The 25,752-nt window shown below is 46.3% G+C and overlaps 1 protein-coding gene and 1 pseudogene across 1 annotated transcript; one reads left to right on the top strand and one right to left on the bottom strand.

Annotated features, from left to right (window-relative positions):
* Positions 1-4,013: 4,013 nt before the first annotated feature.
* Positions 4,014-21,523, top strand: LOC148431033 (E3 ubiquitin-protein ligase PHF7-like). Its single transcript, XM_088466385.1, has 11 exons — positions 4,014-4,198; positions 15,078-15,139; positions 15,361-15,458; positions 16,632-16,733; positions 17,612-17,736; positions 17,971-18,130; positions 18,400-18,506; positions 19,588-19,704; positions 20,885-21,021; positions 21,291-21,365; positions 21,453-21,523. The coding sequence occupies exons 1-11, from the start codon at positions 4,014-4,016 to the stop codon at positions 21,521-21,523; spliced, it is 1,239 nt and encodes a 412-aa protein (XP_088322511.1).
* On the bottom strand, positions 10,761-10,833 carry LOC148431034 (U2 spliceosomal RNA; annotated as a pseudogene).
* Positions 21,524-25,752: the final 4,229 nt, after the last annotated feature.

The following is a 25,752-nucleotide window of genomic DNA, read 5'->3' as shown; positions in this document are numbered from 1 at the left end:
GTGTCTGTGTCAGTAAGCAGTGTGTATTGCAATGTCTGTGTCAGTAAGCAGTGTGAGGCATTGTCCTTGTCAGTAAGAGGTGTGTGGCTGTGTCAGTAAGCAATGTATTGCAGTGTCTGTGTCAGTAAGCAGTGTGAGGCATTGTCCATGCCAGTAAGAGGTGTGTGGCTGTGTCAGTAAGCAGTGTGTATTGCAGTGTGAATCATTGTCCGTGTCAGTAAGCTGTGTGTGGCTGTGTCAGTAAGCAGTGTGTATTGCAGTATCTGTGTCAGTAAGCAGTGTGAGTCATTGTCCTTGTCAATAAGTGGTGTGTGGCTGTGTCAGTAAGCAGTGTGTATTGCAGTGTCTGTGTCAGTAAGCTGTGTGTGGCTGTGTCAGTAAGCAGTGTGTATTGCAGTATCTGTGTCAGTAAGCAGTGTGAGTCATTGTCCTTGTCAATAAGTGGTGTGTGGCTGTGTCAGTAAGCAGTGTGTATGGCAGTGTCTGTGTCAGTAAGCAGTGAGTCATTGTCCTTGTCAGTAAGCAGTGTGTGGCTGTGTCAGTAAGCAGTGTGTATTGCAGTGTCCGTGTCAGTAAGCAGTATGAGTCATTGTCCATGTCAGTAAGTGGTGTGTGGCTGTGTCCATGTCAATAAGAAGTGACAGCATCAGTAAGGAGGGACGCAGGAGGGGTGTGGGCATTTAATAGGTTAGACAAGAATATATATGAAGTCACTGCTTTTGCTTTAGATAACTTGTTTTGTTTTCTTACATTACAGCCTCCAGCCTCAGAGAGTCCGTCTGGACCACAGCCGTATAGCGGTGAGGTTACACAGCAGATGTAGCAGCAGCATCCTGACCACCTGCTAATCCATCTTCTTTGGACGAGTAAGTCAGAACCAGAAACTGCTCTGGTCACACAGGTGGCATGTGATAGAAATGCAATAGAATTTCAAAGCAAGTTTCTACTGCAGGGTCCATAGGGTATCCACAGGATACCTTGGGGTATAGGTGATGGCTCTGCCGTTGGGCACCACACAGTTAATCTTTTAGTCCCTGGATGCACTGGGTCCTCCTCTCCTATACCCTGCCCCCAGGCCAAGGCACCTTCAGTTTCGTAGGTGCCCGGCCGGAGTCGGGTCACTGCACAGAAGGGATGCTGATACAGCCCCTGAAGATCTTGAAGAATGGTCAGCATGGACAGTCCAGTGGACATCCATGCTGCCACTCCGACACCCCGCCGGCGCCGACCACCGGTACTGATCCGGGGAACTCGGCGGGCTCCTAGGGGTTCCAGCTAGTGGGAACCCCTGGGGGTCTTGGACTGTGGCCAGATCTTCATGGGGGACATTGAGGTAAGCAGCGGACGTCTGCAGTAGGCCCCCGCTGAAGCACAGTCCACCTTTTTGTCCCCAGGGCTAGGGGCTCCCTGGGGACGGCTGCTTGTGGAGCCAGGTAAGAGCATGTGCTACCACTGAACCGCTGAGATATGGGGCTGGAGCACCACAGAGTTGCGCTCCAGCATCCTGGGAGTTAAAGGCATGCCAGGGGAGCGCGCTTCCCTGTATAGAACAGGCGGCGCCTCCCCCGATGCACACAGCGACGCTTTTTCCTCAGTGATTCAGCGGGCTGTTCCAGCGTTCCTCACCCGGGCCCGCCCACACTGTGCTCTCCGGCGGCCATCTTTTTTGAGCTACAACGCTGGTCTCACACAGCGGTGCCTGGTTCCCCCCTGCATACCTCTCCTCCAGTAGTAAGGTCAGAGTATGCAGCACTATTCCTACTAGACATTAGGTCTTGTAGTCGATTATAGTGCTATTGTGCAGGTTATTTTTTTCTGCATAGTTGGTGACTTATGCTAGCGCTGTGTCTGATTTCTTCTGTCAGCCTTATTTTGCTATCCCTTTATCTTTCCTCCCTTCAGCCCTCTCGTTACAGTACTGTCAGGGTGGGAATTGACTCACAGTCAGAAGTTCTCACTGTGTGGTGGGTCACATTATTTATCCTGTCTGGGAGCGAAGATTCAATGCTAAATAGTGCTCCTCGCCAACTTGCCTGCTCCAGATGTAAAGTAGGTAGAGGAGAAGGGGATGTATGTCAGGAGGGTTTATGTACAGCTATATTATGCCCTTTCCTGTACCCCTACTGTGCCTAAAATGTCACAGGAGCCTCCATGGTCTTGCCTACACATGCTCTAAATGCCTTAGTGGATCAGTTGTCTGCCCCTCCTGCGTTCCCCCCACTGGCATAATGGTGGCATAATGTCCCCCTCCACAGGCGCTTCCCCCCCGCAGAACCTATCTGGGTTAACACTTTGGCCCTCATTCAGAGCCACTCGCTAGCGGCAGTACGCTCGTTCCGAGCGATGTTCGCACATCTGCGCATGCGTACGGATCGTTATACGCATGCGCGAACCAGTCAGTGCGGCCGAAATTCATGTGCTCGCAATATAGCGAATGCCTGCTATTTTGAGTGACAGAATGAGGCGTATGTGGGTGGTAACAGGGGAAGGTGCTTGAAAATGGGGAGTGGAGATCCGAACGCAGGCGTGCTTAAAGGTCAAAACGGGCGTTTTATGGGTGTGCATAATTAATACAGCAGCGTCATTGACCACGTCACTGGGTTATTTTATAGCCAGAACTGCTCGCAAGATTGTGGTAGCAAAAACCAACCACAAGAATAGCGAGCAGTTCATACGCTGGTCGATGTACTCGATTAATCTAATAAATAGCGGACATGACGTATGGTGCGAGCGGCCAGGGGGCGTTTTTAACAAATAACCGAGCGTATGTTTTGCTCGCTCGTTCAGTCTTAGAGGTGTGAACAGACTGCAATTTGCGAACGGATCATTTGAATAGCCACCCCTTGTTTTTGAACGAACGACCGCAAATAGCGAACGGCTCTGAATCAGGCCCTTTGTCCACTACAGTTCAGAACCTGACGGGTGGGTTACAGGAACCTCCGTTTAGGCCTTCTAAGAGACCTTTGTTACCCCCCCATCACTCAAGTATAATGATGACATGTAGTCTGATGAGGGTGAACTCCTGGATTTATCTGATTCTGAGCCCCCTCCCAAGGGAGTTGAGTCTGAATGGTAATGCTCATCATGGACAATGGCCTTCCCATGGCTATGCCTACGTACGCTTATTTTAAGGAAATGATTTAACCGCTAAGGTACCTGGCTTATGCATACCCCTTTGCAGACAACTATTTCACTAAATGGGAGTCTCCCTCTTAGGTGGATTCTCATGTGACACGCTTGAATTCAGCTGTGTACATTAATGAGGCAACTTTGGATTCTTACTTCAAGGATTTCTGCAGCGGCGGTGTCCGCTCGCCGCTCCTTGTGGTATGTTCTTGGAGAGCAAATGCGGAATCCAAGAAGGGATTGGAATGCTTACCTTATAATGCTCAGGTTCTGTTTGGCCCTGATTTAGTCAAAATTGTGGATACACTGGCAACAGCTAATTTTGCATGCCTGCCTTGAGCTCCTACTCCATCCAGATATGGGAGCTCGTCTTTTTGATTCTATCATCCCCAGGGCAAGCCTAAGGTGCAGTGCTTTCCGAGACCCTCTGGGGCCAAGAAACAGACTTGGAGCGGTAGATGTCCGGCCGCCATACCGGACAACAAACCCTCAGCGTGGCGGGTCAGGCCTCCCCTTGGGGAGCCCCAAGGTGGGGACTGACTTCTACTATTTGCCCAGGGCTGGTGTCAAACCACCGCAGATGGACTGGGTCCTTCTCACTTAGGTAAAGGAAGTGGTCTCCCACGGATATGCCCTATCCTCCCGAGAAGACCTCCCCATCAATTTTTCACCGCAGGCCTTCCTTCAGTTTAAGAAAGTGCCCTGGAAATCCAGTAGGTGGTGCGTTCTATGCTCCTGGCAGGGGTCATAGTGCCTGTCCCGTCACCCCACAGAGGGATGGGTTATTATTCCCACCTCTTTCTGGTACAGAAAAACGTGCGGTGCATACCATCCTAGCCTCAACCTCAAGCTCCTAAACAGATTACAAAAGGGTACCTCTGTTCAGGATGGAACCTCTGCATTCCATTGTATTAGCTATGGAACTTGGAGACATCGTGGTGTCTCTGGGCAACCAGGTTGCCTACCTGCATGTCCCTATTGCAACATCTCATCAATGTTTCCTCAGATTTGCTGCACTGGATCACCATTATCAGTTTCAGGTCTACCCTTTGGTCTCTCTACGGCACCATGGGTATTTACTAAGGAAAGGGTGGTCATGGCGGCCCTCCTGAAGTTTCAGGGGGTTCGCCTGCTTCCCTATCTGGATGACCTCCTACTGTTAGCAGGATCTCCAGAATTACTATGCAGCCATCTGCAACTGACTATATCGGTGTTGTAGACCCTCGGCTGGCGGATGGATTGGAAGGAGTCTTCACTTATTTCATCCCAGAGGAAGTTCCATCTGGGTGCACTGTTGGACTCAGCAGAGAATCGTCTTAACAGAGGTGAAGCTCTCGGCATTGCACACAAGGGTACGCATTTGTCTTCAAGGTCGCCGAGTATCCATTACTGGGGTCCATGGTGTCAACATTTGACATGGTGATTTATGCCCAGTTTCACTCCAGACCTCTGCAGAGGTTGACTCTCTCCAGGTGGGATGGATTGTCCCATCGGATAAAGTCACAAACGATGGTGCTTTCTCTGGTGGGGCGCCTGTCTCTAACTTGGTGATTACAGACGTCTCATCTCATCAAGGTATCCTGGGCTGGGTCCTTCTCACGACGGGTGCCAGTCTTCGGGGCTGGGGGACTGTGAGGGGTCCACATGTTTTTTTAGGGACGGTGGGCGTCAGCGGAATTGGCCCTTCTGATGAATATCTTGGAACTTCGGGCAGTGTTCAAAGCACTACAACATGTAAGACTTATTCTGCACAGACAACCAGTGCAAATTCAGTCATATAACGCCACTATAGTGGCTTACTTAAACTGTCAAGGGAGGAACAGGAAGTCAGACGGCCCTTAAAGAGGTATCCTACATTCTAACTTGGATGGACAGCAATCTCCCGGCCATCTCGGCTGTGTTCAGGAGTCCTCAACTGGGAATGGTCTCCTCACCGGGAGGTATTTCAGCTCCTAGGGGACAAATGGGGCCTTTCAGATATAGACCACATGGCCTCCAGACACAGCCGCCAGCTGCTTGTGTACGGGTCCAGAAAAAGAGACGCAGAGTTTCTCCTGGTAGACACACTGTCGGTTCTGTGGATCTTCCAGTTTGTTTCCAGTTTGTGTACCAGTTTCCTCCATTATCCCTTCTTCCTTGTGTGCTTCGAAAGTTCAAGCAAGAAGGGGGTACGATCCTGCTGGTGGCTCCAGCATGGCCCAGCCATCACTGGTACTCTGCAGAGTCTCTCCATCGACACTTCGTGGCTGTTGCCTCAACGTTCGGACCTGTTGTCTCAGGGTACTTGCTTTTACTCGGATCTGGGTCGTCTGTCTTCGATGGCGTGGCTTTTGAGACATCCCTCCTATGGGCTAAGGGATTCTCCAACTATGTGGTTAACACCATGCGCAGAACTCGGATACTCGCTTCTGCCAGGATTTACAACAGGGTGTAGTTTACCTAGTTGATGGGTGTTGCCCAGGGGGTACAATCCCCAGGTATTTCGGATATCCAGGGCTCTGGCTTTCCTACAGGCGGGTTTACAAGTCGCCTTGCATCCTTGAAGGTGCATGTTTCCGCACTGTCAGTGTGGTTTCAGCATAGGATTGCTCCACTTCCTGATATCTGCACTTTTATGCAAGGTGTCCTTCGCATTCAGGGCCTGATTCAGAGCCGCTCGTAAGCGGCCGCTCATTCGCTCTGAGCGATGTTCACAGAACTGTGCATGCGTATGGGTCATAATGCGCATGCGCCAACCAGTCAGTGCGATCGGAAATCAAGTGCTCGCCAAATAGCGAGTGCCTGCTAATTTGAGTGACAGGATGAGGCGTTTGTGGGTGGTAACAGGGGAAGGTGCTTGAAAACGAGGAGTGGAGATCCGAACGCAGGCGTGCCAAACGGTCAAAACGGGCATTTTAAGGGTGTGCATAATTAACAAAGCAATGTCATCGGCCATGTCACTTGGTTGTCTCTTAACCTGAACTGTTCGCATGATTGCGGTAGGATAAACCTACCACAAGCACTGCGAGCAGTTCAGATGCCTTTCGATGTACTTGATTAATCTAATAAATAGCGGAGATGACGTAGGATGTGAGCAGCCAGGGGGCGTCTTTACAAAATAGCGAGCGCATGTTTCGTTTGCTTGCTCAGACATTGAGGCGCCACCAGACCGCAAAGAGCGAGCGCTCAATTTAAATAGCCGGCCCCTTTTTCTGACCGAGCGAGCGCAAATAGCGTCCGACTCTGAATCAGGCCCTCAGCCTCCCTTTGTCCCTCCAGTGGCTTCTTGGGATTTGGCTGTGGTCCTTAGGGCTCTCCAAGGACCTCCATTGTACTCCTGGGCTCAGTAGACTTCAAATGGCTTACAGCTAAGACTGTATTTCTTCTAGCTATTACTTCAGCTAGAAGGGTGTCAGATTTGAAGGCTCTTTCTTGTTGCCCTGCCTTTATAATTGTTCACAGGAACAGGGCAGTTCTTAGGACTCGCCCTGGTTTTCTTCCTAAGGTGGTGTCTGGTTTCCACATTAATGAGGAAATTATAGTATCGGCCTTTAACTCACCAGACCTTTCAGCAGGTGAGGCCTCATTGGATGTGGTACGTGCTCTCCGTATTTACGTGGCTCATACCAGTTCCATTCGGAAGTTGGATTCCTTGTTTGTCCTCTACGGTTTCCATAAGAAGGGATGGCCTGCCAACAAACAGTCATTGGCAGGGTGGATTCACGTGGCGATCTTTGAGGCTTACACTTATGAGGGCATTTCAATGCCACCCTCTTACTGCTCATTCTACTCAGTCTGTGGGTCTCTCATGGGCAGTTCGCCTTGGCACCTTGGCTGTTCAGCTTTGTAAGGTGGCCAGGTGGTTTTCTGTCCATACCTTTGTATGGTATTATGCTTTTGATACCTTTTGCCTCTCAGGATGCTTCCATTGGGCGACAGATTCTCCTTTCTGCAAGAGCATCCCCACCCTTGAAGGTACTGCTTTGGGACATCCCAAAGGTATCCTGTGGATACCCTATGGACCCTGCAGTAGAAAATTAGAGCTATGGTAAGAACATTCCTTTGTTATCTCTATTTCTACGAAGTCCATAGGGTTCCACAGGACTACCACCCTTTCGCATCTGTGCTTCAGATGGACTTGGATCTGGTCACTAGTTTTCTGTCTCCTTCTCTGTGAGAGTGTGAATCTTGCATGTTCCAGTCTTCCTTCTCTCTGTTTTCTCCTCCTCCGGCCTATGGCTTGGTATGTAACTGAAGGTGCCTTGGCCTGGGGGCGGGGTATAGGAGAGGAGGCCCCAGTGCATCCTGGGACCAGTGGCGTAACTAGGGCAGTGCGAGCGGGGTGCATGCCCTAGGTGCCGTTGGACCGGCGGCGCGGGGGGGTGCCACCGGCCACGGCACCGGCCCGCCCGCCCTAGTTAGCCAGTGTAGCGCCGAACGCAATGAGTGTGGTCAGCGCTACGCATTTACACAGCACCGGCACTAGGCTTCCAGCGCTGGTCCCGTGCTTCACACCTGAGCCCGTTCCCTCCCACTGAGCACTTGCCCAATAGCGCTAGGAGGTGGGCTCAGGCTGTGCATAACACACGCATCGCCGTCAGCGCTGGCAGTGATGCGTGTGTTAAACAGCAGCCAATGAGAGTCAGATAGACTCTCGTTGACTGCTGCAGCACCCACTGCAAGAGCTGAACTTCTGTCCCGCTCCTGCAGTGAGTAATGGGACTGACGTCATGACATCATGACGTCTGTCCCAAAATGCTGAGCGCGCCAGCCCGGGCGGGAGCGGCATCGCGAGCAGGACCAGGAGCAGGAGCAGAGATTCAGGTAAGTATATTTTTATATATATATATATTTTTTTTTTTAACCTATCTGCACAACGGGGAAGGGGGGTGGCTACTACTGGGGGGACCTCTACTGGGGGAGGGGTGGCTACTACTGGGGGCGCCATTGGGAGGACCTCTACTGGGGGGGCTACTCTACTGGGAACTACTACTTGGGGGGGAACTACCACTGGGGACATTATAAAAGGGGCCTACTACTAGAGGCACTGCACTCGGGGGACCACTACTGGGGGCAATAATAGGAAGGGCCACTATAGGGGGCACTGGATAGGGGGGATCACTACAGGGTGCCTACATAAGGGGACCACTACTGGGAAAACTGCATGGGGGGACTACTGCTGGGGGCACTATATAAAGGGCACTGCATAGGGGGGGACTACTACTGGGGGCACCTTATAAAGGGCACTGCATAAGGGAATACCGCTACTGGGCGCACTGCATTGTGGGGACTGCTACTGGGGGCACTGCATAAGGGGGAACACTACGTGGGGCACTACATTTGGGGGGCCACTACTGGGGGTACTGAGTAAAGGGAACTAATTGGGGGCTGTATAAGGGGGACCACTACTGGGGATACTATATAAGGGGCACTACTATGGGCCTGCATAAGAGGGACCACAACTGCATACTGGGGATACTGTATAAGGGGTACTACTGGGGTTAAGGTGCATATGGATAGGAATGTTCAGTTTGAAAATAAAGGGGTGTGTCATGTTGACACGCCCCATTTTTAAGTGGCCACGCCCATTTTTTTGCCATGCGCGCATTTGGCGCGCGCACATCAGGGGGGGGCTTCCTTTTCAAATTTGTCCTGGGCTCCAAATACCCTAGTTACACCACTGCCTGGGACTAAAAGATTAACTGTGTGGTGCCCGACAGAAGAGCCATCGCCTATACCTAGTGGCGTATCTACAATGGGTGCAGTGTGTGCGGGGCACTCGGACCCCCGGGGGGCCCCGCACCGCACTCCCTGCACCCATTTTTTCATTAAACTTACCTGTGCGTGTCCCGCATCGGGTGTCAGTGCTGCTCAGAACACCTTGAAAATGGCCACTGCGACCATTTTCCAGCGCTCTGCACATGCGCAGTAAACTCCGGGCACACTCTAGTGCCCGGAGTGTATTAAGGCTCTGGTGGCTGACCAGCCGTGTCAGTCGGCTGCCAGCCACCAGAAAGAGAGGAGGGGGCCCCGCATGGTGAGTGCACACGGGCCCCCTCCTCTCTTAAGAAGCCCCTGCCTATACCCCAAGGTATCCTGTGGAACCCTATGGACTTGGTAGAAATAGAGATAACAAAGGTAAGTTCTTACCATAACTCTTATTTTCCAGTTGCACCAGACACCATGTATGCCCTAATATTTAGTTAGAATAAACCCCACAGATATCATTCTCTCTCAACTCGGGAAAATGGGGGTGCTACCACGGACATATTGTTAAATCAAGTAGGGGAATAAGAAAAGGGGGGAAATATCCATAGTGGTGCACTAAACAATACATAAAACATAAGTTTGAATAATTTGTATACATAATAGCAAGGCACTAAAAAGTGAAAATACAGTATATTTAAAAAGAATTTGGTGTGTGTAATGTAAATGAGTGTATTTAAAAAGGGGGCGTACACTCCTGATCCACTAAATGTTCTACTATAGATGTTGAGTATAGATCAGCATATGTGTGTGTCTATCAGTATAGACAATTCTATTTCCATATTGATCTCACATACAGGTGATGCACTAAGTGCTTCGGTTAATATATGTATAGTATGTTATATACCATAGCATATCAGGGATGTTATTCAATAGAGAAGAGGAAATAACAATTCTCCAAAATATGGTCCTATAATTATTGGTTATCGCCTCACATTTTTTTTTTTTTCCAAACACCCAGTGGAAAACAGTGCAAAACTGTGCTGGGGGCATAGGACCTTGGACCCTCTCCAAAAGGAGAAGGGCCCCGCTACTCCCCAACTCCTCAGAGCCAAAAGGTCAACTGAGGAGAAAAGGGTCTTCGGATCTCACCTCGCCGAAGCTTGAGGAGACCCCTTGAGTCCCCGACCCCCGGAGCCAAAAGGCCCCTTAGGGGGCAAGGGTCTTCAGACTTCCCTCCGCCTCACGGCTCGGGGTCGTCCCTTTCTCCCCAGGGTTGGCCGAAGCTTCCCCCTGGTGAACGAACAAAAACCTTCAGCCCTCCCCAGAAGGAGAGGGCCATGGCTACAAGGGGAGAGGGTGGCCCATAAGGGTCTCACCTAAACCCCATCAAAACACGTGACACAACACACAAATAATATAAAAATGTGTGGTGAAGGTGCAAAAAAAGTGCAAACACTCGTGTAAAATAAATAAATAAATAAGACCCCAGCCTTACAGGCTGCGGGAAAAATAAAAATTATCCTTGCCCTAGCCAGAAGGCCGGGGCAAAGGAAAGGTGCAGACAGAAGTAGGTGAAGTACAAGTGCAAAGTGCCGTACTAGTGCAGTGGGTGTGACCAATACCCGTGCATTTTCAGGCACCCCTGGCTCTGCCATAACAGGGGCACGGGGACCTCGGGCTTCAGGCTGCTCCCGGCCCTGGCAAGACCAAGTGTTTCTCCGTTCCCTGCCAGGGTACTGGACCAACCCCCTTAAGAGAGCAGGTACTACGCCCCGGCCATTCTCCACTCCAACGCAGGGGCCTCCTTCACCCCCATTTAGGACAGCAGATACTAGCGCCGAGTGTTTCCCCACTCTCTACCAGGAGTCAGTCCTCCCCCAGCACAGTACTCCACAGGGTTTTTCCCCATTCTCCCCCAGAAGCGACATCCAAACCTCTGGAGGCAGAACAGGTACTCCACCCCATGTTTCCCAAGAACAGATACTACACTTGATCTTAGCCAAAAGGCCGAGAAGCGATGTAAATGTAAATAAAAATAAAATCTGTTGCTATGAGTGTAGCAGCAATAGAGAAGAATTACACTGCACATATGCTGTAACATTTTTTGGTCAAAAATAGAAGTAATAAATCTATTTATACCAAGAGGTACAAGATGTGAGGTGATAACAAATAATTATAGGACCATATTTTGGAGAATTGTTATCCCCTCTTTTCTATTGAATAACATTCCTGATATGCTGTGGTATATGACATACTATACATATATTAACCGAAGTACTTAGTGCATCACCTGTATGTGAGATCAATATGGAAATAGAATTGTCTATACTGATAGACACACACATATGCTGACCTATACTCAACATCTATAATAGGGCATTTAGTGGATCAGGAGCGTACGCCGCCTTTTTAAATACACTCATTTACATTACACACACCGAATTCTTTTTAAACATACTGTATTTTCACTTTTTAGTGCCCCTACTTGATGTGATAGATATGCTAGCGGCCAGCGGCTGGCATGTGAGAACCTCTGGTTTGCAGGTGGTGACATGTGAAGGCCATGTGTAGGGCATGGGGCTCGCTGGAAGGGCAATGGCTACATTGGAGTGTTGTGTGTAGGGCACAGGGCACACTGGAAAGCTGTGGGTGTGGTGTGGGGCACTCTGAAGACCATGGGGCACACTGGCGTTCTGTTCATGGAGCAGATAGAAACAAACTTCAGCTTCCCATCAGAAGCACATTTCCCTTCTAGCCCTAATGGAGCAGCAGCAGCAGCACTGAGGAGAGGTCAGGGGGCGCGGCGTATATCAGCATAGCTAACCTGTGTCACCTAACTCTACAGTGCGGATTCTGTACTACTACAGAGCAAACAAGCATCTGCTCCAGGCCCAGGGTGCAGCCTTTTAGGGCGCAGAAGAGATGCAGCCACGTCATTGCTGCACCTTGCCAATTTAATAAAAAAAAGATTGGACCACTGATCTGGCTCCAGTTTTCCCGTGGGACCCTCCCCCCTCTTACTAATTTCCTGCGACACCCCTCTCCCTGCTGAGCCAACCTGTCTTCCACCTCGGAAGTCAGCAAATTTGGTACACAGGCTTATTGCAGAGTATGATGTGAATGTGCATTAATAGAGTACATGGGGCTACACTAACAGGGGTATTCAATATGGGTGCGATAACATCGTTTTTGCATTAATATCGCAATTATGACATCATTATTGCAGATTTTACTTTTACACTGTATTCAATATCAAAGCCTTATCGCAGTTTTGAGAAGTCTTTGATAAAAAACGGTGATAACGTTTCACCATTGAATAGGTGTCGAAAAAAAGAGCAAAATTAGAGTTTAGGGGTGCAGGCTTAAAAAAAATAGCCTGCACCCCTGAGATTGACATTTAAATAAGAACTGTGTCAAAAAAAGTGAAAAAAAAAAAAAAAAAATAGGGACACCCCAAAAAATTAATTTCAAAATTGGGGTGCAAAAAAAAAATAAGGGAAAAAATAGTTAAACAATAGGGAAATAGGTTCAGGGCTATTCTGCAAGTATGCGGCAGGTGTTTTGAAGAATAGATTTATAGCAGCAGGTGCACAAATGCAGAATTTTTAAAAACTTACTTTAGGGACATCAAAATATGCTAGTACCCATTTTCATGTACCCCAAATTTGAAATAACCTAAGTGCTCTTCTGCATCACTTCTTCAATGTTGGGAAAAAACACCTGCTGCAGCTATTTAAATCCCTGACTTTCAATTAAAGGCTAAAACGGGGGTACCCATAGTGTTCCCCCATGTTTTTACAACTTTAGGGAGGTCTTACAATTATTTTACGGAAAAATTTGTAACTTTACGCAAATTCAACTTCGGAGTTTCCCGTTTTCGTTAATTTTATATTGAATACGGGGATAAGCGGGAGCGCGCACCAGACTTAACGCAGAAAAAAACTCCGATATGAAACGTTAACTGCGGCAGTGAAGTTAACATTTCATATTGAATACCCCTCTAGGTGGTAATAACTTCAGAAAACTAAGTTCATGGACTTGCCCTGATTTATCTTTGCTTATTATTACAAGGAGCTCACTATTGCCCCAGAATGACTCTCTTTGGTGTGAGAGAACTAGTGATCCGGGCAGCAGGTACAGTACATGTGCGCAGAGAAATATGGGGCCCAGTACAGAGGAATTAGGCTGTGTTTCTGGCCACAGCGGGCCCCCAGGCAGTCTGGCCCCCTTAGTGTTGTACCCCCCATAACTCTCTGATGGAGCCCCTGCATGTGCATGATGGAGACCCTGTGTCAGATATCTGACCTGCCATGGTTATGCAAATCAGTGATGTCACAGTGGCCAGTGATGTCATAACACAGGACAGCCAGTGAGGCTCACCCTCAGCAGAGACTTGCATTATAGTTACAGAATCCTAGCAAGGTGTATTGTTTTTATTATAAAGCACATTTTCTCTAATTCTACTACTGGAGAAGCATCTGAGAGGCTGTAACTCTAAATGTGAGGCTTCATGGCCTCGTCTAGGTAAGTGACTGTCTGTGTTGTGTTTTTAAAAATAGGGATTTCCTTGTTACAAATGTAATATTTATGATCAGATTTATAATTATGTGGAACACCAATTATAGCTAATTTATTTCACTAAGTACATCAATACTGTCACTAATTACACAAACATTGATAGCATCCAAAATTGATTAACTTATAATCGTGCTTCAAATTCTTTGAAACAGAAGCTGAGATACTTTAATGTTTCACTGTTTGTTTGTTTTTGTGGGGATTGTTATTATTATTATTATTATTATTATTATTATTATTTTTATTATTATTATTATTATTTTTATTTTATTTTTTATTTTATTTTTTTATTGAACCACCATAGAAAATGACAATTACAAAATTTGTTTAAAAAAAATAGAATATCACATCAATCCATTACATAATAGCATATAATAGAATTGTTTTTATTTTTATTTTCATATGAAACCACTTGAATTCTTTTATTAGTACTAAACAAGCGTTCTCATCCTCTACACCAGGCCTGGACAACCTGTGGCTCCCCAGCTGTTGTGAAACTACAAGTCCCAGCATGCCCTGCCACAGTTTTGCTATTAGGGAATTCTAAAACTGTAGCAGGGCATGCTGGGACTTGTAGTTTCACAACTGCTGGAGAGCTGCAGGTTGGCTCTACACAAACTTCTTTAATGTAGTTGTCTCTAAGATAAGTCTGGAAACACAACCAGCCCTCATCCTCCTCATTATAAACCGTCCAATCCGCTAATAAAGCTAAATTCAAAATGATCCAAGAAAACAATTGTTATGTTTTGTTATTGTCATGTTGGAATATTAGGAACAGTTTTATGCTGTATCAAAATTCTGTTCTCAGGGGCCAATGTAATAGTCTTCATTCTAGCACCCTGCACCTGTCACAGCCCGTGCCGTTCCTCTTTTCTGCCTGGGGTGTCGCTCTCTGCTCTGATGCTTCTAGCACACTCAGCTGATGTAACACACTGCGGAGATACAGACCAGAGTGTGCTAGAATGAAGACTAATGTAATCTGAGCTGCAGAACTATATATGCCTTATTACTACAAACCCATTACCAATATCACTGTAATAATGTAAATAGATAATAACAGTAACATTACTGTATATATTAGCATAAACATGCTCAAGACGCATTCAGCTGATCGGACTCTGCTGCCGCCCGTTATGGGGCATATTTTTAAAGTGAAGGCGCTCATGCTGTACTTTGGTCGCATGACACCGCCCCCCTTACCATAAGGGAAAGTAATCCTAAAATGTGTCTCTGACAACACGGCTGTGTGCTGACTGCAGACGGAATGGGGTGATGCTGTGCGCTGACTGCAGGCGGCATGGGGTGACGCTGTGCGCTGACTGCAGGTGGCATGGGGTGACGCCGTGCCCTTACTGCAGGTGGCATGGGGTGATGCTTGTCACTTAGTGACTCCTCTCAGAGGCAGAGTCACTCGGTTGGCATTGGGCACAGCTGCAGGGCTGCGGGCAGGGGAGGGACTTGTTTCCCCTTCATATATAACTGACTGAACTCAGTACCGCCGCATTCCAGCTCACTTTAACCCCTGCTTATCTGGTCCCATAAAAATAGCTACACTATCCACAAAGGTAAGTTTATACAGCAGCAGCACCTTGAGATCCACAGAACATATTATATATGACATATACATAAAGGAGGATTATTATTTGCACTTATAATTTACAATTTTGTTTTTGCATCTCTATCTTTAGTAAGAGAAAGCGGAAGACTAATAGAGATTCGGCATCAAGCTCATCGCTAGAAGCCGATCCAGGTAAGACAGGAGCCAGAAGTCTTTATTAACCTTCAGTAATATATCTGTAATTTTGACAGAGTAAAGCTGGGTACACACCTGGTCGAGCATCGCTCTCTCTACCCTCTGTCTCACAACTACATTCCCTCACCTATCTTGCATGTACTTGTTCTGGTTTAATGTGTGATTTGTGTTTTGTATGAAGAACACACCATACATAACGTCTTGCCTTGCTTCCACAGCATGCATTTACTGTGGTCGTGCAGAAAATGATGTGCCCAAGTATGGAGAGCTGCTGCATAACGCCAAGGAGAAGCTGACTGTCCACCACTACTGCCTGGTAAGTATGGAAAGTAATGATGGATGAGCATCAGTTATAGCAGCTGAAAGCAGCCTGTTACACAGTAAGGTGCACATTTATCACAATCTGCAATATTTATGCAAATGTGATAATCATTTTGTCCTATGGGCCTGATTCAGCTTGGAACGCAAGTCTGTGGATGCACACGCACCCTGCCGATGTTCGCGTTCTGCGCATGCGTATGCATCACAGTGTGCGAAGCGGCCGCTGCGATCGCGAGGGGCAGTGGTCAAAGGAACGCAGATATGCCAGTGCGTTTGAATGCCATTACAGCGGCGTGCATAATTAAGCCCCTGCGACGGCACACGCAGCCTGAGCTCTAGGTACTGACAGGAAGTTTAGCAATTTCTGAGTCAGGTCAGCTCTACCACAACTGTGCGTCTGGGTCCGATGTTACTCTATGTTACCGATGCTTTCGCAGACTACCAAGGTATTGCGGAAGTGGGCAGCTTACTGAAGTGGTGGGTGTGTGAGTATACTGCTGCGATCGCAATGCATTCATAGCATATTTTCGCAGCGGCCGGGTGCGTGCGATTACAGACTTGCAATCCATCCTGAATCAGGCCCTATATTCACAAGGTGATAATGTAAATGTTTACTCAAATGTCTCAATCTCCTCTACCCGGGAGGCCAATGCTGATAAGAGCCAAGTCACGGTAAGCCTTTGAAGCAGAGAGATGGCTTGTGGGTGTTTTGGGCAGGGATGTAAAGAGATGGGCCCAGGGAGAGGGGTGTGTCCTAATTGTGGGAGGCATGGCTATGCACCCTTAGGTTAAAAATACCCCTTTTTGTGAGCCCCTCAGCCTAGCATAAAGCCATGGGGTTGGGGGGGTGCGATAAGTGTGATAGCTCCCTCCACATAAAGGCAACAAATTATTCTACCAAATGAAACCATACATTTTCTGTTAATTAAAATGGTGGAAAAATTTAAAAAACATATTTTGTTTCATTTTTAACTTTAGGCATTAAATATTATTGGAGCCCTCCCCTAAGGATATGTAGTTATCTGCACAGTTTCATTAACATGCTAAGTGCATAAAACATGATAAAACTATATTGGAGCATATGTTAGAGATATAAGTCTTCCTAATTGTTATAGATAATGCAGCAGTGGTGACAGCCATAAGTACATCTCCCCTCTCTCCTATCCAGTTACTATCCAGCGGTGTGCTGCAGAGGGGCAGTGACAGGCAAGGCTTCTATGGCTTCCTGTACCCAGATGTGCGGAAGGCAGCCAGCCGGGCAGCAGAGCAGGTGAGGAGCCGATCGTGCTGTTACTTTCTCATGTCATGTGAAGTCACCGGAGAACTGAATGACACATATTGGGCCTAATTGGGAGTTTATTCTATTCCCTGATAATCCACAAAGAATAAAATAAACAGCTTTGTGATGCCGCAGTGAGAACGGCTCCGCCTGGAGCCGCGGTGCAGAATGACTGTGGTACTGACGTGACCAGAAAGGTCAAAAGCCACTCAGCCAATCAGAAGTGTTTTCCCAAGGTGGCCGACAGATTCTGTCGAGTCGTATTTATATAAAATGTTTTGGTGTATGGACCTAATTCAGAGGTGAATGCATTGCAGGTGTTGGCGCAGTTGGCCACTGTGCTTTTTTTACTGTTCATGTGTCCTGATGGTTTACCGACTGTGGTTGTAGTGAGTATTTGGATGCAGAGCAGACAATGGGTGCTTGTGGAAAGAAACAGAGTGATGCCGCCTGTCAGCGGTAATGCAGATCTCTTTGCTTCCTCGAGCCAGTGTGCTGCTAAATGCACATGTGTGATCCAGCTTGCCAGTTCCTGCATGCACAGAGGACTGGAAGCTCAGACATATGCACTTGCACTTCACCAAAATAAAAAAAAGAAAGAAAAAAGATTAACGTGCCATAGGTCTCTCTAAAGGACGGCCGATCAGCCGCAGCAGCTATGATTGGAAGCCTTAGAGGAGCTATTTTCTATCTCTCCCACTAAGGTGGTTAGCAGAGGACCTGGCTATACTTGAGTGTTATATACAGTGACTGTTCTATTATTAGGAAGTAAAGGAATCTAGAACAAAGGTTATTTATAGTGGGGGACCTATTTACACTCATTGTTCGTGTTTTTCTCAGTATTGTCATTTGTTAATCATGTTTTGCAGCCCTGCACAGTGTGCAAGAGGATGGGCGCCTCCATACGCTGCAGCAGGAAGGGCTGCACTGAGACAGTGCACTTCCCCTGTGGCCAGGAAAAGGAATTTATATTCCAGTACTTCAAGGAGTTTCCGTGAGTAATCCATTTGCTTCTAGGTATATAGGGCCCGATTCAGACCCGCTTGCTAGATGCGTTCGCACGCAGCTGGCATATGCAAATCCGGGAAGGCAGGCGATCGTACGGCAAGGCATTAGCACACCCACTATGTCTTGGCGTGCGATCGCGCTGTGTATGTATGTTCCGTTACAGTGGGGGTTTTTGTTTGAACTTCTCACTATTTATTCTGTAATATTTGTTTCCCTGTAGATCATTCTGCCCAAGGCATCGGCCAGTTCAGAAGGCTGCGGCACAGGACGGAGTAAGTGCATGTACCATCTGCCTGGAGGAGCTGACCCCTGCCCCTGCATATGATGTGATTAAGAGCCCCTGCTGCAAAAACACTTGGTTCCACAGGACTTGTCTGCAGGTGAGCTATGGCTTTACTATTTACTCCTCACTATCGGAGTCACCGGGAGGAGGCCAACCAGGAGAGAGCCGAGGAATGACGGCCAATGGAGTGGAGGGTTTGAAGCTGATTCCGGTGTCCGCTCTCTGTATATGAAGGATTATGGTGAATGCGGCCTGACGTTAGGCTGGTCGGCTTGTCCTTGCTCGTCAGCTCTTGTGCAGGATGTTTGCTTCATGACTGTACATATATATATATTTGGTATTTCATCTGAACTTCTTACATTACAGATGCAGGCATTAAATGCAGGGAAGTATTTCTTGAAGTGCCCCATATGCCAGAACATGGCGAGTTTCCAGCAGGAGATGCTGCAAATGGGAATTTACATTCCCCACAGGTATATGTAACAATTGTCTTTATCTAGAACATAGAATCCAGCTCCATCACAGAGGCATTTTAAGACTGGAGGGGGCCCATGTGAGGATTTCTGTGAGCCCCCTCCCCCTAAAAAAAAAATGGCACTGGCGCATGCACAGAACATCACCAACAATCTGGAATTTACCCAGAATCCCCTGTGCATACGCAGTAATCTGGCGTTATATCGTACATATGATGCAGCTGCCATGTTTCTGGGGATCACTTCTGGAACATGGTGCTGGCTGCATTTTTTGAAAGCTATCAACGGAATAATGATGTGAATGGCATCAGTGGCGGTGTGCACCCCCCCACACCAATTACAGAGACGAAACTGGAGCCGACATTAACTGTGCATTTGTGTAGCTTAAACAAGGAAACAAAAGCTTGCATCCCGTTATTTTACCTTGTGTTTCGTACTTATGAAATGCTATAAGCAAAATGTGTCCTATTATAATTTACAGAGATTTATCAGTTCTTTAGTAAGCAAATTGCCAAATCCAGCCATAAGACTATGGGCACTTGACTATGGGTCTATGGCCCTGATTCAGAGCCGGACGCTCTGATAAAGCGCTCGCTCTGAATCAGGGCCATCCTTCTGAATTTTTAGAGTGGCCTCCCGGATGCTCGTATAGCTGTGGTTGACCACCCACAGCTATAGCGAGCGGCCAGGAAGATGGTCACGATGGTCAAGACCATCGCGACCATCGGCCTTGCGACGAGACCCTTCTGGTAGGGTCTCGTTGCCGCAAGCCCTGGAGTGCTTTTGGCTCTATCAGAGCCGAAAGCTCTCCCACTGACATCACTTGTGATGTCAGAGGGGCCGGCCCCAGATGGTAGGCGTTCCCATGGGAATGCCTCGGTCTGGCCAGTCACGCCCCCAGCACACCCACCAAAGGGGGCGTGCTGTCACTCACCATCGACAGCACGCCCCCTTTGTAGCGAGACCCATAGCGACGGCTTCCCAGACTGGACTACTGGACTAGATGAACAGACAGAAGAAAGCGTTGTAATGTCACATTGATTAATTACATCAGCGATATTACCTCACATTAACCTTTCAGAGATGCATCCTGGGAACTGGAGAACAACGCCTTTGGAGAACTACTGCAGGTCCACCAACAGTGCGACGCGGATCCCTGCCGCTGCGACCATGGAAGAACTCACAGCGAGAGCGGCAGGTAAAACTTTTCGCATTTTATTTATTAAAGGCTGCCAGTGTGCTATGGCCCAGCAGCAGCCCCTGGGAAGGTTCCCCTGCTCATTCCACATGATTAATGCGGCCTAGAGTCTTGATAAATAGGACCCTACGTTTATTAGCTAAGGATCTACTGGGTGTATGCGTAATATATGTGACGGTGTATTTACTAAGAGGTTGATATCTTTCACATTTACTGTGTGCTTACTAAGAGGCCGACACCAAGAACCTGGCTACTATAATCATTTTCTGTTATTATATATGTTATGGGATGGGTACAGGATGCGCCGGGATACTGAATGTATCCCATATTTTATATGTGTTGTGAATCTAATATGTATTCAATAAATTGTATTATTGGAATCTTTATCAGAGTTCCAGTACCTTAGGTTTTCTTGACAGCGCTGCCCACTTTGTTATTGGTTTCACCTGCTCCTCCGTCTCTATCTTCTTCCTCTGCCCTATAATTCAGTTCTTCTCTTTATCGTGCTTCACTGTGCTGGTTGGGCGGCTCAGAGGCTTCTCTTCCCGGCTGCTCTTCTATTCGGCACCAGAGATACATTATGATATTCCATGCCCACAAAATAAAAGAATGAGGGGAGCAGGGTGGCGTTTTATCCATTGTGCCAGGTGGCATATGAACCATTGTGCCGGGTGGCGTATCAACCATTGTGTGGGTGGCGTATCAGCTGTTACAGTGTAGTAGCCACTGGCACTGTAACGTAGCATTTTGCATACAGATACACCCGCTGTCACACACAGAATATAGGCATGCCACATATGATTTTAATCAGCAGAAGTTGCTTGTGCGTCCTACTTTCATCACTGTTTGATTAAATTGCATTTGAAGGTAAAAAAATTTATAAAAATACTCTCAGCACTACAGAGTCATGCCATGGCATGGCGCGACTAGAGGGGCACGCAAAGAGGCTAGATGTATTTGGACACAACTGTATACTATAACTCCCCTACAAATTGGGAAATGTTTGCTGTAGAATTGCTAAAATGTATACATTCTTATAAGCTGCCAAATTGTTTAATCCTCTCTAGAATACAATAAAACATTTAGTATCTTAGGGGCTATTTCTTCCTGTAGCGAAATGCACCATCACTGAGATTTATAGCTCCAGCTGTAGATTTATCCTCTGTGTCTCCTCTTTCAGTGAATGGTGTATAATTCGGTGTCACTGCTGTGGGTCAGTGGGAACCCACCTCGCCTGCTCAGCCCTGAGATCTGCTGAGAGCACATGGACCTGTGCAGAGTGTACCTCCATTCTGGAGAAGCCGGAGGATGTTGCTGGCAAGTACTTTCCCCTGTCATTTGTCACCTATTACTAGGTAGTACAGAATCTAACATCATAACTTATATTTCACTTACGTGGTAGAATGAGACATTAGTGAAAACTATCATTAAGTTACCAGTCTTGGGTTAATGCCACTGTAGTATAATCGATGTGTGGCCCTTTTCATGTTACAGTAGCCTTAGCCAACTTGCGACTTGTAGGACACAGAGTACGTCCATCCACATAAACATATCGATAACAATGTTGGATCTCTTTCTGATTGCAGAGCCATTGGCAGAGGCATCTGTGGTAATACCATCAACAAGCAGAGAAAATCCTTTGCCTGCAGTAACACCAGGAGAGACCTGCACCCGGACAAGGGGGCATCCTTCATTAACACCAGGAGAGACCTGCGCCCGGACGAGGGGGCATCTTTCAGTAACACCAAGAGAGACTTGCGCCCGGGTGAGGGGTTATAAAATAATAACATCCAGGAGGACCAGAAAATCACCATTGTAGGGTGCTAAACCCAGAACCTGGGGGCCCAGGTGGAGACAAGATGCCTCATGATCTGCTACCTACCTGTCGTACACATCCTGCAGGAACAGAGAACTGTGTGGATCCATGCAGTGTCTCTAACTCTTGTCCCCATATTCACATCAGTGGAATTAGAGCAATTAAATATCTTTTGCTTTCCAAACCAAGTAAAGAGAAAATTCTTCTTTTATATCATATTATAGCAGGGGATTACAAATCAGTAATATTGATATTAGGCATGCCTAAGGCTTCAATCCAAAGGCTCCATTCACATGGCTTCAGTGCATAACGGCGTGTTTCGTTCTGATCGAAGTGAATGGTTATACCACATAACCAACTGAGTGAGTACAAATTAACACACTTTATTTATAAGTAACAAACATACAAAGTATACAGTATACTTTTGTCTATGTGTTCAGATAACACCGGTGATTCATTATCTTCAACATAAGATGTAGTTCATGTTAATCTGGGGAGCCCTTGTTTCACAAAGCCCAGGTCTTTCAATTTACATTGCAGACACTCTACTGCAGTCTCAGGTCCATGCACGAGCCAAAGAGCCTTTGTCTAGGTCTTGATTTATATACCATAGTCTGGGTGTTTGGCTTTCCAGATATTAAGCCCATATTAGTTACATACTGGCTATCAAGCACTGATTGGTCCAACATAGCATGGACCATTCTTATCTCTTGCACATGCTCAGTAAGCACTAAGATATATTCAGGACAAAGAAATACAGTTATGGCGTGTCCTAGAATGTCTGGAGTTACACTATCTCAAAGCCCCTCTTTGTCTAAAGAATATGGACATCACTTTCAGTAACCCATAATGCTTAGCATCTCTGCACATCTTACAATGGTTATTCTATTGCAATGTGGCTAACTTTCTACAACTAACACCATATAAGGTCTTAAGGGCTTATTATACATTTCTGATAATGACAGGTACAAGTATAGGCCCCCCAATATATGTCTTGTCTGACCCCAAAGGTGAATCTGACCAGTCTAGGCATAGACTAGAACTACATGAATACAAACTCTTTTCAAACCTCAATGGGGCCTAGCACAGTTGTGTATTACAACTTATATACCTATGTAGAAATTAATTATTTAACCCACTGGTTACACTTCAGTGCTGCTATTTATCCTGTACTTTTGTGCCTATCAATTACATATTCAAATGAGTTCTAATTAAAGACTGTTGCTTTTAATCAGACATTTTAAATATAAATGGTTGGCACGGTTCCAGGCATCCTCCCATCAGTTATGGGTTGGTTGATGGATCCCTGCAGTGTTCTGGAAATCAATTCATCAGTGAACGTTATTAAAGGGGGATGGTGTTAATCTGTGCTGCTGCCACCTTTATGTGGACTTTCTCCAAGTTATCAGAGAGCGCATTCACTGGTGACAGATGGACCTTAATATCTCTAGCCCGCGATCTTCATATAGCAAGGTGGACAGTATATTTTAGCATAGTCCTCTATGATCCGCCATCTCAGGAAGCATCTGTGAGCCTATAGATTACACTCGGCACAAAATAAGAAACAACATGTTATATAATGCGACCTCTTGGCATTCTGACATCTTCGATAAGTTAGACACATATATATTCCTATAATCGTGCATTTTCTATATGCAAGCTTTTATTTATTTTACACTTGTTACTTATTATTTCTAGTTCAGATATATTTATAATATATATAATTATTGCCGATCAATATGTTATCACTTATAAACATTGCAAGGTTAATAGCTCAATTAACTTCACACTAATATCTTTATTCTTAATATAAGGGAAGATTATAGTCCTTCTGTAACAGTGGAAAACTCTGCTATTTTCATTGGAGTATGACAGGGAGAGACATGCGGTGAGGTATTGATAGGTTATCCTCCCCTCTGACAATCAGAAACTGCCTGAAGCATGGGGGGGGGCTGTGCCGCAGACAATAATACTGCACTGAAAAAAAACAGGGTCACGCCCTTCTCAGTGAGAGATGTGATAGCTCTGATGGACAACTCTGATGATCAGGCGACCTATCCAGATGGTTCTGACAGCGCACTGCCAGTGCCATAATGCTCCTGTGTCATTTATACCCAGCATCTTCTTCACCTACCACTTGCTAATGAGAGTTGAGCTGCTATTTTCATTGGAGTATGACAGGGAGAGGTGAGAGGTGAGGCAGCAACAAGGTCAGCCTCCCCTCTGACTATCAGAAACTGCCTGGAGCACAGGGCAAGCCGTACCACAGGCAAAAATACTGCACTGAAAAAGGTGGGTGGCAGCTCAGTTCTGCAGTAAACCGTTGGTGAGTCAGCAGAATTTGTAGAATCAAATGGAGACAGAACAAGGGCCTGATAGTGTAGCAGAAAAGCTAATTTCATTTCAGAATGGGCATAATTCCAAATTAATTTGTATTGGTAATAACATGTATATTTCCCTCTTGTACAGTTGTATGTAACAATCCTTTGTATAGTGTTATTCTAGAGTCTGTGTACTCTAATCAGCATGAGGTCTGGTGTGTGGAAAGGTGACAAAACCCCTCTTGACTAGTCCCCTTTGAAGCTGGACAAGCGAGGATGTAAGAAGGTCTGTCTTCCTAAAACAGTCATTAAGAGCCCTGTGTTCTGTTTGGGGACAGTGATCAAAAGAATGGATGGACCAGGGAGACATTCGGTCTCCAGGGGTGTGAATCTCCTCACCTAGTCACTGGGCATGTTTATTGACTGAGGCCTGTTCCTCAAACTTCAAATATAGCTGAGTGTGTAATTAAAGAACCCCTGCTCAGGTGGCCAGGAAACCGTGAGCTTCAGCCAGCTAAACAATCCACTCTGAGCTGAAAAGGGTAAAATCATCCCCACGGAGGGGGTGAGGGGGGTGCCTGGAAAAAGCAGGCCTAAATATGTCAGCCAACCCTGACCCATTGGTTCATCCTGCATGAGGCTATCGAAGGATACAGATGATCCCGAGTTCGTCACTGGGAAGGCCTCGTCCCAGAACCATTTAATCCGCCATGTCCCGAATGGTTTGTTTCCCCATTTATTATTTTATTTTCTGGAGAGTGTGAGTAACTGTGATTTTTTTTAACATTATTATATTCTTTGTAAACTTTTGTACATAAGCTTTGAAGACATTCTTCAATTAAACATTAATTCTAGTTCTGGATCTTTGTTTTTATGACCCAAGTCTTCATATGACTCATGTTACCTACTTTTCTAAGTATTGATAAATGTGTGTGCAGGTAAGAGTATAAGCTTACTTTATGCTTTAACATTATGTTCTTCTGCTGGTGGCATTTACCAGGTTTAGTTAACCACACATGCTGAGGGTAACCTGTAAAAGTCATGGGCGGCGATTCTCAGATTGGTGTATCTGGAGGGTCGGCCTTCAGGATCGTGACAGATAGTGTAATATTATGGTTGGAAATAATTTGATAATATGCATACCAAATGTACACTTGTTCAAAAGCGTAACTGCAGGAGTTTAAATTTGCAGGTTTGGTACTCCTCCCAGAAGAGAATACTTCACTTATGAGATGCCTCATATATCAATAAAAGATGTCTCCATAGCATATATGTACGTTTCAAAAGTGAGAACAATACATACAGCATACAAGCTATATCATACAGAATAAAATAGCTTATCTGTGAATGAAGATGTGAGGGCATGGATGCCATCCAATAGGATATCTCTTTTTGAGAAGCAAAAGTTCAGAAGATGAGGCAAACAAGGGGGTAGATCCTAAAAACAAAGATATATTCAGCTTGTCATCCCACTACTTATCACAATCTGAAGTATCAATACTCAGTAAAGGATTGATGTTTGCCCTCACACAGAAACACAATACATTTAAAATGTTTATCGATTTGAACACACTTGCCGGGAAATGAACACTTACAAGGCATTTTGCAAAGACGGAAATGGCCATAATAACTAATTATAACAACTTCTCTAAATTAGGATACTCAGGCACTGGCCTCGTCACTCCGAGAAAACGGGGCTGATGCCCTAACGTGCGAACCATGGCAATCGTGCAGCAGCTTAGGGGGCACTTGCTCTGCACATGCATAGTTTGTAGCATGGACGTGTGAAGATCTCGCTCTATAGGAGTTGTACATAAACCCAATTAATTGGGTCCATATTACAAGTCTGACAGAAATCTTTAATTTTTCTAGCAGTTTCTTTTGTTTACATAAAAAAAGACATTTATAGGA

The sequence above is a fragment of the Taudactylus pleione genome, unplaced genomic scaffold (genome assembly GCF_031769625.1).
Source record: "Taudactylus pleione unplaced genomic scaffold, aTauple2 ptg003001l, whole genome shotgun sequence".
Lineage (NCBI taxonomy): Eukaryota > Metazoa > Chordata > Amphibia > Anura > Myobatrachidae > Taudactylus > Taudactylus pleione.
Note: the sequence above shows the minus strand (reverse complement) of the source record. Positions and strands in the feature narration are given on the sequence as shown.

Excerpts from the sequence above, each read along its gene's own strand:
- LOC148431033 (XM_088466385.1), top strand. The coding sequence starts at position 4,014 with ATGGAACCTCTGCATTCCATTGTATTAGCTATGGAACTTGGAGACATC. Across the intron at positions 15,140-15,360 it reads ATCGCTAGAAGCCGATCCAG|CATGCATTTACTGTGGTCGT; the intron begins GTAAGACAGGAG and ends TTGCTTCCACAG. Across the intron at positions 19,705-20,884 it reads ACTCACAGCGAGAGCGGCAG|TGAATGGTGTATAATTCGGT; the intron begins GTAAAACTTTTC and ends CTCCTCTTTCAG.